Source organism: Dreissena polymorpha, chromosome 2 (genome assembly GCF_020536995.1).
Source record: "Dreissena polymorpha isolate Duluth1 chromosome 2, UMN_Dpol_1.0, whole genome shotgun sequence".
Classification (NCBI taxonomy): Eukaryota; Metazoa; Mollusca; class Bivalvia; order Myida; family Dreissenidae; genus Dreissena; species Dreissena polymorpha.
This window is the reverse complement of record NC_068356.1, coordinates 39,377,442-39,393,593: the sequence shown is the minus strand read 5'-3', so window position 1 is coordinate 39,393,593 and position 16,152 is coordinate 39,377,442. Positions and strand designations below refer to the sequence as shown.

The 16,152-nt window shown below is 37.0% G+C and overlaps 1 protein-coding gene and 1 long non-coding RNA gene across 4 annotated transcripts in view; one reads left to right on the top strand and one right to left on the bottom strand.

Annotated features, from left to right (window-relative positions):
* Nucleotides 1-16,149, bottom strand: part of LOC127866670 (transmembrane channel-like protein 7) — a 42,906-nt gene extending 26,757 nt beyond the window's left edge. For all 3 annotated transcript variants that reach the window (XM_052407404.1, XM_052407405.1, XM_052407406.1), the window contains exons 1-9: nucleotides 16,060-16,149; nucleotides 12,402-12,477; nucleotides 9,493-9,765; nucleotides 7,999-8,209; nucleotides 7,784-7,871; nucleotides 5,797-6,066; nucleotides 4,631-4,779; nucleotides 3,628-3,778; nucleotides 1,772-1,939 (exon numbers count right to left, since the gene is read on the bottom strand). In XM_052407404.1, coding sequence (XP_052263364.1) covers nucleotides 1,772-1,939; nucleotides 3,628-3,778; nucleotides 4,631-4,779; nucleotides 5,797-6,066; nucleotides 7,784-7,871; nucleotides 7,999-8,209; nucleotides 9,493-9,765; nucleotides 12,402-12,462 — 1,371 coding nt within the window. In that variant the 5' untranslated portion in view covers nucleotides 12,463-12,477; nucleotides 16,060-16,149. The remainder of the gene's footprint in view (nucleotides 1-1,771; nucleotides 1,940-3,627; nucleotides 3,779-4,630; nucleotides 4,780-5,796; nucleotides 6,067-7,783; nucleotides 7,872-7,998; nucleotides 8,210-9,492; nucleotides 9,766-12,401; nucleotides 12,478-16,059) is intronic.
* Nucleotides 1-16,152, top strand: part of LOC127866698 (uncharacterized) — a 194,114-nt gene that overhangs the window by 87,335 nt on the left and 90,627 nt on the right. The gene's annotated exons all lie outside the window — the stretch shown is intronic.

The window sequence follows — 16,152 nt, the reverse complement described above, 5'->3', positions numbered from 1 at the left end:
GAAACTGTTAGACAGATATAAAAAGCTGTGCATTCTTTCTTTTAACATTTGACTTCTGTCTTTTATATTGAGTCACTGTTACCTAATTATATAATGCATATTGCTGTCAACTAATTCTAACCATTTCAAATGGCAAATAGTTTAGGATTTTCTGATGACTGTCAGTCCTGATTGCTCAAAAAGTCCAAATGACTAAAACGGCAAATATCGGCATAGGAAGCAGAGCATTAATTTCAGTGTCTTGAAAGAGAAAGTCAAGAATTTTAAGTCTATGTGTGTTTAAGAACAAAAACATTTTTCAAGAATACATTTCATACTGCAGAACATTTTCTGAACTAAGCTGTAAAAAGATCTTACATTATGCTAGGTGCCATGAAATCTCACAGAAAGACCATGATCAGTCATTTGTGGCCAATCATGGCGTTTGTAACAGATTGAACCAGCAGGAATCTAACATTAGTAAGATCTTGTACATCTGTGATAACATCTACCACTACTTATTAGTTTTACAAGAAATTTCAGCCAAATTAAGTATATCAAATGCATGATGACATTCCTCAACATCATTCTGATCTATGACTTGGCAGAACACCAACAAGTATAGCGATAAGCATATGCAGACTGAGAAAGGCAGTTAAAGACAAGAGTGGTTGTTCACCTTTCCTTCCTTGGTTCATGAAAAAACAGCACAAACATGACAAAACTTGCATGACTCATTGAGCAAATGCTAAAGTGACTACAAAATTTTCACACAGCATACTAGCATAATATTAAAATACAATCTAATATGCAATAACATTCATTAATTACATAAATAATCATAGCAATTAGAAGAAAAATATTTTCCTGTTGTATTCTACCTTGGTTTCTTTGATATTCTAAGTAAAAATGTCAGATATATTTTTAAACATGTATGCCAAACATCAACCTTTTGATATTGTCCAAGTGTCTATCTACTTTCGCAATAAAAAGGTGTCTGAAGTTTGACTATGCAATTTAAATAACAAAACCCAGATTTGTCCAACATTTCCCTTCACTGTATGACTAGACATATTTGTAGTATTTTCATTCATGTGAACATTACAAAATCAACTATAACTTTACTTTTGGAGTCCTTGCAAAATTGTCTATACTAATATGAATTCAACCTTTCGTTTAAACATCAAAATGTTGTAAGAAAACTTTAAAATTGAATGCCAGAAAGTTTTAATTTCCAGTTTTCAACACTTAATGCTATCTCTGTCAACAAAGTGTAATCCAGATATTAACTATTCAAAAATATACACCATCCACATTTAAGACTAATCTACAGTCATTCTTTATCCACATTGAAATTCACAGATGGCAATGTAAAATGTTCGCATTGCTGACTTTTTACTGATATAACGTATTTACAATCGACATATTGCCAAAATTACTCTTAGAATGACCACAAAATCAGATATCAGCAATAGTAAAACCAAGACATGTGTGCATAGGACATGGATGCCCCAACATTCCACTTCTGTCTGAAAACTTCACAAATGTCAAAATAATTTATAACTGTATGTATATATATATTGGTTTAAAATGCCTTCTTCTAAAAGAGGGCATAACAACACAATAATGCAAACACAATAATTCCAAAACTTGTAAGGTCCTATAATGTATGCCAAACATTTTCCAAAACTATCAAACTTACAAACATAGTATCGAACATCCTAAATTATAAAAAAACAAACAAACTATTAATAATACAAATATAGAACCTTCATAAGTGTCTAGTGCTCACTTTGATGGACTGACTTAGTAGAACGTCCGAGACGTAGTAGATCAGGTAGCCAGCGCCCCCTATCATGGCGAGGACCAGGATGTTGGTGGAGACTCTGATCCAGAACCACTTACAGCGTGTTGACAGATCCTCCTCCTCCTCTTCCTTCTTCACTCCGGACAGATACTCCTAGAAACACAGGGGATAACAGGGGCATAGAACTCCTTTAAACAAAGGGGACATTACTCCTGCAAACACAGAGGACATAACTCATGCAAACACAGGGAACATTACTCCTGTAAACACAGGGGGTAATTACTCCTGAAAACAGATACTTATGTAAACATGGGGACATTCTATGTGGAAACCATCACCTAAGACAGATACTCATATAAACAAACCGGCTATTATATGTGGAAACAGGGGGCGTACAACTCATGTAATCATAGGGGAAATTATAAGGGGGAAAAAGACATACTGTGAAACCATTATAAATCGTCAGGCATTAATTTTCATAAATTTCGTCAGTCGACCGATCGGCGAATTTAAGATCCTAACGAACAATCATGCTCTATGTTTGAACAAAAACAAACACTAAGTTGAACAATATTTTAAAACTTTACCGTATACATTAGGCATTAAATTCCAACATAATCCATGCACACATTCACTGCTGTTTCGTAATCAAGATTAATCCAGTTTTGACACAAAGGGATGTAGATTACACAAGGTACTTAACTGACACGTTACACTTCTTTAAAACGCGTGTGCAGTACAGCTGTATCGAATGCGTTGACTTCGTTTATGTAGAATGGTAATGAATTAGCGCTAATTGTTTATAACTTTATTACCCATTAGGTGCATTGTGTTTTTCAGGGGTGTTGCATATTAGCCATCACGCAGCGAATGCCGATGAAAGACAATAAACCAAATGAAAAGATGACGATGTGTGATGAACATGCGTATTTATCACAAATTAATAAAGAATATTTTAATTGCTGTTTGTTGTTTGATTGTTTGCCCATAACCACACTTATTACTATTTTATATGTATCAATTTATTTATTTTTAAATTATTGACATTATTGATTTATATACCGGTAGTTTACTTTTTAAAAACAAACACGCACATAGAGTTTATAATTTTAATGTTGATATCAGAATAAAAAAGCATTTTATTTGATAAAAAAAACAGTGACATTTGAGACCAATTACTGTTTTTAAAATTATAAAAAATGTACGATGCAAAATGCTTGAAACTTTATTGAAAAGTGACAAAATAATTTCCTAACACTAGTTATAACCCATATTGTTCGCACCTTCCCTAATTGGTGCCGATAAAGGTACGATTGTTATCAGTATGGCAATTATAATAATAGAATAAGACTAATTGGCCATTGGCTTCGTTGTTACAAACACTCGTTAACGGTTATTCGATCCCACTTGTCCGCTAATCATAACAATGAACGTGTGAATGGCATACATTAAGATGGTCCATTACTGTCCCTTGAAAACAAAACTAGTTAATTGGCATGTGACAAACAGGCCCCACCTCCTGCAGTGATTCTCAAGTGTGCTCCCGCATTCGTACCACGATTTTTCGCAACTGCGATTGATCGCGAATATGTATTACACACAAATCGGATATTGACTGACGCATTTTTTTTAAAAATTCAAAATCAGAAATCGGCGAATTTAAGTGCTGACGAAATCGTCATTTTTATAAAAATGACGAAATTTTGTGCTGTCGAAAATAAATGGTTTCACAGGGGCGTAGATTCTCCTGCAAATACAAGGGACATTATGTGTGTGGAAACATGAAACTTAAAGTAATGACAGTTATCACAGAAGCAGAGAGACATGTTCCCAGACAGTACCTTAAACTCGTTGTATATGCCGACATGTTTGAGAACAGCAGAGTTCTTGGCGGTGATTCCATAGTCCCAGCCACAGAACACACGGCTCACGTAGTAGAAGTCAGCCGCTCCGCTTCCCTCTATGTAGTTCTTCTTGTAGGACTTGGATATACTGAACAATAGAGCCATGTTCTGGGAACACTGGGCTTAATACATGTGCATACAGTGCATAAAGCACTTTATAAATGTGGAAAGTGTTGTCCCTGATTAGCCTGTGAAGTCTATGACGACACTTGCCGCATTTATAAAGTTTTAAGTTTTAAAGAAAGTCTCTTCTAAACAAAAATCCTGTGTAAGTGGAAAGTCTTTTCCTGTATAAGCCTGTGTGGACTGCACAGGCTTATCTTGGACAACACATAGGCACATGCATTAAGCACTGCTTTCCCAGTCAAACGTCATATTTGTAAATTTTCATTTTATATACATAACATTTAAACAAGAAATATTATTGACAGGCAAACATTCCAGTCATTTATGCTGACTTTTAATTCTCTGCAAATTGTTAAATCTTATGTAGACTTATCCTAGCCACCAGAATAATTTCATAAAAAGGAGTCAGGGAGAAAAATGCTACAGGAATTTTAATGGTAATAAAGTTGAAAAAAAATTTCTCCTTAAACTGATATAATCTACTCAAGTATTAAAGAATAAAGAATAAATTGTTCTGTTTAACTTACTAATACACTTTGTCTTGTTCTGAGAAAATTGGGCTTAATGCATGTGTGTAAAGTCTCGTCCCAGATTAGCCTGTGCAGTCTGCACAGGCTAATCAGGGACGACACTTTCCGCTTTTATGGTATTTTTAGTTTCAAGGAAGTCCCTCATTGCCGAAAATCAAGTTTAGACGGAAAGTGTCATCCCTGATTAGCCTGTGCAGACTGCACAGGCTTATCTGGGACGACACTTTACGCACATGCATTATGACCAGCTTTCACAGAACAAGACACCACTAATCTGGACCTACCTAAATGCTAGGATAAACAGGCAGAGCAGGTAGTATCCCCCGCATGTGAACAGATATGCATACTTCATGTTGTAGTAGGAATCACCCACTAGATTGATAGTCGTATTGGTGTAGTGGCCGTAGTACAGCTCTGTGTCCTCAAACCAACCCTGAACAAAATGGTTGCAATACAGGTAAAACCCATCTAGGTACATAACCTCAAAACACTTCTAAACAATTGGTTGTAATACAGGTAGAACCCCTCAGCTACCTGACCTCAAACCACAGCTGAGCAAAACATTAATGTTTTACGATTAAAACAGCTCTTTAATGACCTGAAACCACTCCTGAAAATAACGTTTTGTTATACTGTTAAAATCAATCCAGCTACAAGACCTCAAACCACTCCTGAACAAAACATGGTTGCAAATACAGTTAAAACACCTCTAGCTACATGTCCTAATACCATCACTCTAGTTAAAACCTATCTAGCTTAAAAGCAATCTTGAGTTAGATATTAATGTTGATCAGAGGAAAACTGCAATAATAAGAGAAACTAAACTGCTTAGGTCAACAGTTCCTGAGGCGTCTTAAGGGAATATTAGTCGTGGCTTAGTTCTTTTTCCCACATACACTTTCATCAACTTTGGTTAGGATCAAATGACAATTGTTAAGGCTTTGAAAGCATAATCATCTTACATTGGCAGTATTAAATAAGTCATAACTCAACAAATCTTGGGGCAGATTGGTAGGCTATCAAAAGAGAATTAGAGATTAACATACAAATTTTAGCAAGTTCCAACTCTCAGCCTGTTCAATCAATAATATTTGTGTCAAAGGTTTGTTATGAAAAGGTTACAACATAGTTTGGTTTTGCCACATTTTGACACACAATAGTCATGTACCAGTACATACCTATAAATGAGCTGCGCTCTAAGAAAATATGTCTTTATGCATGTTGGTAGTGTCGTCCCAGATTAACCTCTGCAGCCAACACAAGCTATTCTGGGACAACAGTATCCCCATATTTACTTTAAACAAAAAACTCCATAACAGCGGAAAGGATTGTCGCTGATTAGAGAACTGCACAGGCTTATCTATCCAAATGCATTTAGACCCCTCTTCCTAGAGACCAACTCAGATAATTAAGTATACAATAACTGTCATCTCATATAGCAGGAACATACGGAACCAGTGAGTAGTTCCCATCCTTTGAACGTTGTATTTGTAGACCCCGAACTTCCACGTCCAAGATGTTCGTAGAGAATCTGTGGAAGGATCACAAAGCCAAACGTGAGGATAAACACAGGAATGTTGATGTAGAACAGCCACTTGAGGAATAGGAAATAGGAGAGTACGCCCGAACCAAAGTGACCCTCGATTTTCTTCAAGTGACCTCGCCAGAGTTTGAAGAAGTAGCCGACTTCTGCAATGCTGTACTTGAAGTGCCTCCATTGCTAGAAAATAGGATTCCTTTATTTATTTGAAGATGCTGAATCACTAAAATTATATCCTTGTTTTGAAAAGAAACGCAAATTTATTGAAAGATATACATTAACAAGAGATGTGTTTGTCAGAAACACAATGCCCCTATTGCGCCGCTTTGATTTTTTTTTATTATTTGACCTTTGACCTTGAAGGATGACCTTGACCCTGAACTTCTACCACTCAAAATGTGCAGCTTCATGAGAACGCCGCTTTGATTATTTTTTTTTGACCTTTGACCTTGAAGGATGACCTTGACCTTGAACTTCCACCACTCAAAATGTGCAGCTTCATGAGATGCACATGCATGCCAAATATCAAGTTGCTATCTTGAATATTGAAAAAGTTATAGCCAATGTTAAAGTTTTTTCGGACGGACGGACAGACTGACATACTGACTGTTATACTGACATACTGACTGACGGACAGTTCAACTGCTATATGCCACCCTACCGGGGGCATAAAAATTACTATATAATGCCTGTTGATATAGCCTGCTAAAACGTCTTTGGTAAATATCCTGCTATTTCAGGAATCTATATTAAACAAGAGGGCCTGAAAGGCCCAAAGTCGCTCACCTGAGATAACAAGATATTATTGGGACAAATCTTCTGACCAAGTTTCATGAAGATCAGAAAATAAATGTGGCCTCTAGAGTGTTAACAAGGTTTTACTATAGCCATATAAGGAAAAATGCCCCGCCCCCTGGCAGCCATTTTTTCAACCAACCGGCATCATTTTTGGACTCATCCAAGATATTAACGGGATGAATCTTCTGACCAAGTTTCATGACGATAGGACAGTAAATGTGGCCTCTAGAGCGTTAACACGATTTTACTTTAGCCATAAAAGGAAAAATGCCCCGCACCCTGGAAGCCATGTTTTTCAAGCAAACATCATTATTTTCAAATTTCATTCAAGATATCATTGAGACCAATCTTCTGACCAAATTTCATGAAGATTGGACAATAAATGTGGCCTCTAGAGTGTTAACAAGGTTTTACAATAGCCATAAAAGGAAAAATGCCCCGCCCCTGGTGGCCATGTTTTTAAAGCAACCAAAACCATTTTCGAACTAATCAAAGATATCATTGGGACAAATCTTCTGAGCAAGTTTCATGAAGATCGGAAAATAAATGTGGCCTCTAGAGTGTTAACAAGGTTTTACTTTAGCCATAAGGAAAAATTCCCCGCCCCCTGGCGGCCATATTTTTCAACCAACTGGCATCATTTTTGAACTCCTGCAAGATATTATTGGGATAAATCTTCTGACCGATGTTTAATGAAGATCAGACTATATATGTGGCCTCTAGAGTGTTAACAAGATTTTACTATTGCCATATTAGGAAAAATGCCCCCACCCCCTTGGCAGCCTTGTTTTTCAAGCAAACGTTACCATTTTCGAACTTATCCAAGACATCATTGAGACCAATCTTCTAACCAAATTTCATATAGATTGGACAATAAATGTGGCCTCTAGAGAGTTAACCAGGCAAATGTTGACGCCGCACAATGCATGAGGCACAACGGAAGACGCACGACGGACAAAAGGCGATCACAAAACCTCGCCATGAGCACGTTGTGCTCAGGTGAGCTAATAAACATACAGAATAGATACATGGGAGTCATTTAAGCTGATTAAGTATAGGAATCAGAATTGATAAAAAAATTATCAGAAAAGAGACTTACAATACTAAGATTGTATTTGAACTGTTTCCACCGCGAGAGTTTTGGCTGTTGACGCTTTAATGTTTCACGCTTTAATGTGACTTCGTTCCTGGAGTAAACATGAAGAAACTGATAAAATATGCAAAATTAAGCCAAAAAAGAGATGTGTTACAAAAATAAATACATAGTTTTAATTAAGACGTCATAATTAACATTTTTATAATTATTTCAAATACCTGATGCGACGTTTGTCAGACATTCTTAGAGTCATGGCTTTGAGTTCACTGTCGTCTAATCCGGCTGCGTCCGGGTCATCCTGGTAATGCTGGATCAGTTCCTCAGACACATTTTGTCCGGTTGGGATGTGAATGCCTCGTAATGATCTGCGTTTGGATGATCTACGCCGCACTGATGAATTGCCATGTGCAATCTCACTTGCCAGTTTCTCTACAATGTATGAGTTAATACTATTTTGGAAATAACCTTATTTAATAGTAAATGCTGAACAATGCCAATTGTGAATTGTGAATTTCTGGACAAGGGACAGTAAAATGTGTGACACAAGCATTTTCAAAAGACCTAAATTAACAATTACTCTAACACATGTTTAACAGAATTTCATCAAATATAATAATATTATAACATTATTCAAACTGGAATTTTTCTGAGTTGTTCAATTGTTTAACTCCTCACATTTAAAATAGGGAATTCACGTAACTACAATATACAATTAAAACTAATCATAATTTAACTAGACATTATTACAGTAGTGATGAATACCTCCAATGCCACATAAGCCGTTGGTTTTAAAAGAAACAAAATGTGTTTGTGAAACACTATGTCCCCCCATATATTTGACCTTTGACCTTGAAGGATAACCTTGACCTTTCACCACTCAAAATGTGCAGCTCCATGAGATACACATGCATGCCAAATATCAAGTTGCTATCTTCAATATTGCAAAAGTTATGGCAAATGTTAAAGTTTGCCCAAACAAACCAACAAACAAACAAACAGACAGGGCAAAAACAATATGTCCCAAAGTATAGACTGGGGGACATTTTTACGTTAGTTTTTTATAATCTTGTTGACCCCCTAATGGCCAATTTTGACCCTAGGCGCATGATTTAAGGAAACTAAGTAGATGTAAAATATGAGGTGTTACAAACCATAACATATCTGGACATTGTCCTTTTAGAGATGTATACTTTCACAAATAAAGTCTATAGTAACAATGTAAACAATCTTACTTGAAAAAGCGGCACAACTTGATAATAAAAATAGCACAACATTTTATCATAAGGACTTTACAAGAAAGTTAGAATATTTAATGTTCAAAAATTGCAGTAGACCCTCTTCTATATATAGATGCCTATGTAGATTCCAGTAAAACACACTTGACTTAGTATCAATGGGTGGGGTATAATTCCTGGCAATTCACAGAATTACAAGCTTAAGATTGGACCTTCTTGTGGGAAAACTAGGCTTAATTTATGTGTTTAAAAAGCTGTACTAGATTGCAGTTTGCACAGGCTATCAGGGAGACACTTTTCAATCTTAACCGGATGTTTGCTAAGAAATGACTTCCTTTAAAGAAAAAATACCATAAAGCGTTGTTTCTGATCAGCCTGTGACCACTAACAAAGTTCGCACATGCATTAAAACCAGTTTTCCCATACCTAGGCTACATTCACAACAACAAAGCACACTGATAGGCAGCTAGTGCTTACCAAGCTGTTTGCTCGGCAGAGACTCCAGGAGGATGGCTGTGTCTCGAGGTGTCTCCTCCCTAGCCCAGTTTCTCCCGCCCGTACCAGACCCATTGCCGCTCATACTGGTCCCATAGTTCCCTCTATGCGGGAGGTCTGCCTCGGTCCTCATCTCAAGGTCATCCTCCCTGTACTCCCTATGAGGGTAGTTGTCTCTCCTGAATGCTCCCCTCGGCGGCAGATTGGGGGGTGAATCACTGGGGTAGCCATGGATATCCTCGTATCCTGGGTTGACTGTGAACAGGCAAGATACACAGTCAATTACATCTGCAACTATCTTATATGAGAACACATCAGCCTTGTTCTGGGAAAGTTGGGCGGAACATGTGTGAGTAAATTGTCATCCCAGATGAGCCTGTGCACAGGCTAATCAGGGACGGGGCTTTTTTTCAGCCTAAACTTGTTTGTTTAAAAAAGACTTCAGTCAAACACATTTTTTTAATGGAGTCTTTTTAAGCTTTTCACTTAAAATAGATTTTTCGTTTTAAAGGGACTTTATTAAAACAGAAATTCTTGTATGGAATTATTTGTTTGAATGGAGTCTTTTCTAAACGAAAATACACTTTAGGCAGAAAGCGTTGTGCCTTACTATGCAGTACGGACTGCAAGATGACACTTTATACACATGAGACAGAGTTAACCCTTTACCCCTTAGATACGTATATTGACGCATTTGAAGTCCCTAAAAAAGTTACATTTAATTAAAGACCTTTCTTACTAAATTCAAGTTTTTTATGCTTCATTTCCAACCCTTAGATACTGATGAGCAGCAAACAGCATAAAATCTGAACATACTGCAAGTTACTCACAGGCTGTTCTGATTTTATTCTGTTTTCACATAGCCATTTACACTTTGCTTCAGAGTGGGAAAGGGTTAAGCCAGTTTTTCTAAAATGAGGCTATTCTAGTCTTAAACATAACATAAACAACATTAATGTTTACTAGAAATTCTCAAACAGAGAAAGCAGACTTTAACCAAGATGGCTGTTTGCATCAAACCATAAAGTGGTAGTTTACTCACTCTCCCAATAATTAATACAAACATGCAATTTAAAACAAGGGCTGTTTGTAAAACATGCATGCCCCCCTATATGGGCTATAAGTTGTAGTAGCAGCCATTGTGTGAATACGTTTTTTGTCACGGTGGTGGTGGTGGTGGTCATATGGGGCTCATTTACAGGTCATATTTGGAATCTCTGCTGTAAAATGAGATTTTAAATGAATTTAAGGGGGGCAAATGCTGTAACAAAAAGAACATGCATAAACGGTAGTTGTTTCCCTTGTTTGAACCATGCTAAATCCTTAAAATGCCTATTTCCAGTAACTGTGACCTTCACCTGTGACCTTGACCTTTGACCTAGTGACCTCAAAATCAATAGGGGTCATCTGCGAGTCATGATCAATGTACCTATGAAGTTTCATGATCCTAGGCCCAAGCATTCTTGAGTTATCATCCCGAAACCACCTGGTGGACGGACCGACCGACAGACAAACAGACAGACAGACAGACAGACCAACATGAGCAAAGCAATATACCCCCTCTTTTTCGAAGGGGGGCAAGCATTACAATAACAATACTTAAGAATGATCAAATGGGAAAAGGTAACCTAGCACTGGCAGTAAATATGGGGCTCATTTACAGGTCATATTTGGAATCTCTGCTGTAAAATGAGATTTTAAATGAATTTAAGGGAGGCAAATGCTGTAACAAAAAGAACATGCATAAACGGTAGTTGTTTCCCTTGTTTGAACCATGCTAAAAATCTTCAAATGCCTATTTCCAGTAACTGTGACCATCACTTGTGACCTTAACCTTTGACCTAGTGACCTCAAAATCAATAGGGGTCATCTGCGAGTCATGATCAATGTACCTATGAAGTTTCATGATCCTAGGCCCAAGCGTTCTTGAGTTATCATCCGGAAACCACCTGGTGGACGGACCGACAGACAGACAGACAGACAGACAGACAGACAGACAGACAGACAGACAGACAGACATGAGCAAAGCAATTTACCCCCTCTTCTTCGAAGGGGGGCATAAAAAATGTTTATTCATTTGAAATAGGTAAAAAAATGTTTATTAAAATGCAGTTTAATACTTAAGTGAAACTGAATGATAAGTAGGTGGCATCATTTGAATTTATTAGTAGACTAGTGGGTATCTGAAATGACTATGAAGATTTGAAAATGAGCCGATCTGTGGGAAAATACATGCTTGGTGCATGTGTGCAAGTATCGTCCCAGATTACCCTGTCCAGTCTGCATAGGCTTCATTAAAGCTGAATGTGTTGTCCTCATTAGCCTGTGCAGACTGCAAAGGTTAATCTGGGAAGATACTTTACGCACATGCATTAAGCCTATACTTTACGCACATGCATTAAGCCTATACTTTACGCACATGCATTAAGCCTATACTTTACGCACATGCATTAAGCCTATACTTTACGCACATGCATTAAGCCTAATTATCCCAGGGTAGGACTAAAACTTTCTGAGTAAACCTTACAAAATTAAATGTTTACACTGTAAATATGTATACTGTAACAATATCATTGTTCATCACTACAAGTCATTCATGTAAAGCTAATCGGTTACGCGCTGATAAATCTTAAAAGAAGAACAAAAGAGGCTTATTTTTACCTTAGCATTTGCTCCAGGTTGATAATTTACAACTCATTTGAATTAATCAAAATTTTCAACGTATTTTTGTTTAAAGAATTTTCTTCTTAGTGAAATGCCAGGGACAAAACTCAAGGCCTATGCATTAAACCCCATTTTTTCCAGAGCGAGGACCATATACATGCCTATTGTATCATAATTAGGATGGCATAAACAAAGCATAAAAATTAAGTTAAGTTGTGTGCTATTACTTGTTGACATGGGTATGTATTCCCTGCTTCTATAAGCATCATGTCCACCTTCTGCCATCATTTATGTCAGCACCATCTAAAATTTGAAAGAATAAAAATATTATCATAGAATAAAAATATTATCATTATATCAAATATTGTTATACACATAAAATATTCATGCTTAAAGGGGCCTTTTCACAGACTTTGGCATGTTTTGAAGTTTGTCATTAAATGCTTTATATTGATAAATGTTAACATTGGATATGAAAAGCTCCAGTAAAAAATCAAGAATAGAATTAAAAAAATAAAACAAGAGGGCCTGAAAGGCCCAAAGTCTTTCACCTGAGATAACAAGATATTATTGGGACAAATCTTCTGACCAAGTTTCACAAAGATCGGAAAATAAATGTGGCCTCTAGAGTGTTAACAAGGTTTTACTATAGCCATATAAGGAAAAATGCCCCGCCCCCTGGCAGCCATGTTTTTCAACCAACCGGCATTATTTTTTAACTCGTTCAAGATATTATTGGAATGAATCTTCTGACCAAGTTTCATGAAGATTGGACAGTAAATGTGGCCTCTAGAGTGTTAACAAGATTTTACTATAGCCATATAAGGAAAAATGCCCGGCCCCTTGGAAGCCATTTTTTTTTCAAGCAAACATAATTATTTTCGAACTTATCCAAGATATCATTGAGACCAATCTTCTGACCAAATTTCATGAAGATTGGACTATAAATGTGGCCTCTAGAGTGTTAACAAGGTTTTACTATAGCCATATTTAGCCATATAAGGAAAAATGCCCCGCCCATGGTGGCCATGTTTTTGAAGCAACCAAACCAATTTTCGAACTCATCCAAGATATCATTAGGAAAAATCTTCTGACCAAGTTTCATGATGATCGGAAAATAAATGTGACCTCTAGAGTGTTAACAAGGTTTTACTATATATATATATATATATATATAGCCATATAAGGAAAATAGCCCCGCCCAGTGGTGGCCATGTTTTTCAACCAACCAGCATCATTTTTGAACTCGTCCAAGATATTATTGGGATGAATCTTCTGACCGAGTTTCATGAAGATCGGACTATAAATGTGGCATCTAGAGTGTTAACAAGATTTTACTATAGCCTTATAATTAGCCATATAAGGAAAAATGCCCCGCCCCTTGGCGGCCATGTTTTTCAAGAAAACGTAACCATTTTCGAACTCATCCAAGATATCATTAAGACAAATCCTCTGACCATATTTCATCAAGATTGGACAATAAATGTTGCCTCTAGAGTGTTAACAAGGTTTTACTATATATAGCCATATAAGGAAAAATGCCCCGCCCCCTGGCGCCCATGTTTTTAAACCAACCGGCATCATCTTCGATCTCGTCCAAGATATTATTGGGATGAATCTTCAAACCAAGTTTCATGAAGATTGGACAATAAAAATGGCCTCTAGAGTGTTAACAAGATTTTACTATAGCCATATAAGGAAAAATGCCCCGCCCCTTGGCAGCCACGTTTTTCAAGCAATGGTTAACATTTTTGAACTCATCCAAGATATCAGTGGGACAAATCTTCTGACCAAGTTTCATGAAGATTGGAAAATAAATGTGCCCTCTAGAGTGTTAACAAGGTTTTACTATAGCCATTTTAGGAAAAATGCCCCGCCCCCTGGTGGCCATGTTTTTCAACCAACCGGCATAATTTTCAAACACATCTAAGATATTATTGGGATGAATCTTCTGACCAAGTTTTATGAAGATCAGACAATAAATGTGGCCTCAAGAGTGTTAACAAGATTTTACTATAGCCATATATAGCCATATAAGGAAAAATGCCCCGCCCCTTGGCAGCCATGTTTTTCAAACAAACGTAACCATTTTCGAAGTCATCCAAGATATCATTGAAACCAATCTTCTGATCAAATTTCATGAAGATTGGACAATAAATGTGGCCTCTAGAGAGTAAACAAGGCAAATGTTGACGCCGCACAACGCACAACGGACAAAAAGCAATCACAAACACGTTGTGCTCAGTAGAGCTAAAAAAAGGTAACCCTCAGCAGAGCTCGAACCACTGACCTATGAAGTCCTGGAGTAAAATGTCTACGACTTAGACCACTTGGCCATCCTTCCGGATATAATGACAGATGTATTGTACACTTTATATACGCAATCCTCGTAGTTTCACATATTATTAATTTGTTTCGCGTTGCAATGCTTTAAAATTTTCGGGTTTTTAAATTGTCAAAAGATGCATATAATGGATATTTTAGAGCATGGTAAATGTTCAGTATTACTGTTTCCTCACAAATATCATAACTAAAACGAAAATTTGTGAATCTGATACAACTTTTTTCAATGATTTTTCGGATTAATATGATTATTTATCATTAAAAATGACATTTTCACTATAATTAATATCATAGCCACAAGCTAACCACCTATGCTCAGCGATGCTTGTACTTGAGCTAAAGCAGTGTAGTAAAAAGTAAGGTCACTTCCAACAGCCTTGCTGTTGGGCTAGCTCTTAAGCGACGTGGTTAAAGTGTCTGACTACCACTCTGAAGGTGGTAGGTTCAATCCCCGACCTGAGCTCAGTATTTTCACATTAATGGCGACGAGGTAAAAAGGTACTGTGAATGCGGGAGTCGGTCTGAGCTGTTTAACGGTATCTGGTAGGGCCATGCGGTAGCAAGACATGCTGTAGCGGGCGTGTCTGGGCCTTGAAACATTAAAAGGGGGAGGAGTGTAGTAAAAAGTAAGGTCACTTCCAACAGCCTTGCTGTTGGGCTAGCTCTTTAGCGACGTGGTTAAAGTGTCTGACTACCACTCTGGAGAACGTGGGTTCAATCCCCGGCCTGAGCTCCGTATTTTCACATTAATGGCGACGAGGTAAAACGGTACTGTGAATGCGGGAGTCGGTCTGAGCTGTTTAATGGTTTCTGGTAGGGCCATGAGGTAGCAAGACATGCTGTAGCGGGCGTGTCTAGGCCTTGAATCATTAAAAGGGGGAGGAGTGTAGTAAAAAGTAAGGTCACTTCCAACAGCCTTGCTGTAGAGCTAGCTCTTTAGCAACGTGGTTAAAGTGTCTGACTACCACTCAACAGTATTTTCACATTAGCACAATGGCAGGGGGGGGGGGGGCCTTCCATATTTACACCCCATACTTAACAAATATGCCATCCCCTACTCAGTCTTTTTTGTCCCTTTTTTCTTTGTCCTTGTTAGTAAATGAACATTGTTATCAAAATTTAAAAAAAAAGGAACGTTTTTTCAAAAGCCTAAAAAATCTCAAATAGTTTGCTTGTGAAATGGTAATTAAAAGAAAAAAATATGCTGCACTCTTAGACTCTTTGACAACAGCAGAACAACAAACAAAACAATCATCTGTTTTAAGTTTGGAATTTATTTACATTATTTCAATACGATAAAAGAAAAGATCACAAAACACAAGCATAAATTATTCATAATTCGTGACAAATGACATGTATACTATAGAATGGCCATTAGCAGATTAGACAGATATCTATTGTTATTCAAGAGATACAACCTGCACTTTATATAAATTTACTAATTTTAATCCAAATTCACAAATTTCTATATATGTCCAAAAATTAAATTTAGATATCAAATAATAATTTAGGACAATTATTCATATTTATATCGAATGTTACCTTTATCTATATATAAATACTTCCTGATTGTTTACAACCTCTTCCGAATCACGAAACGATTAAACGCCCAGATCAGGTTACATTCCACAGATT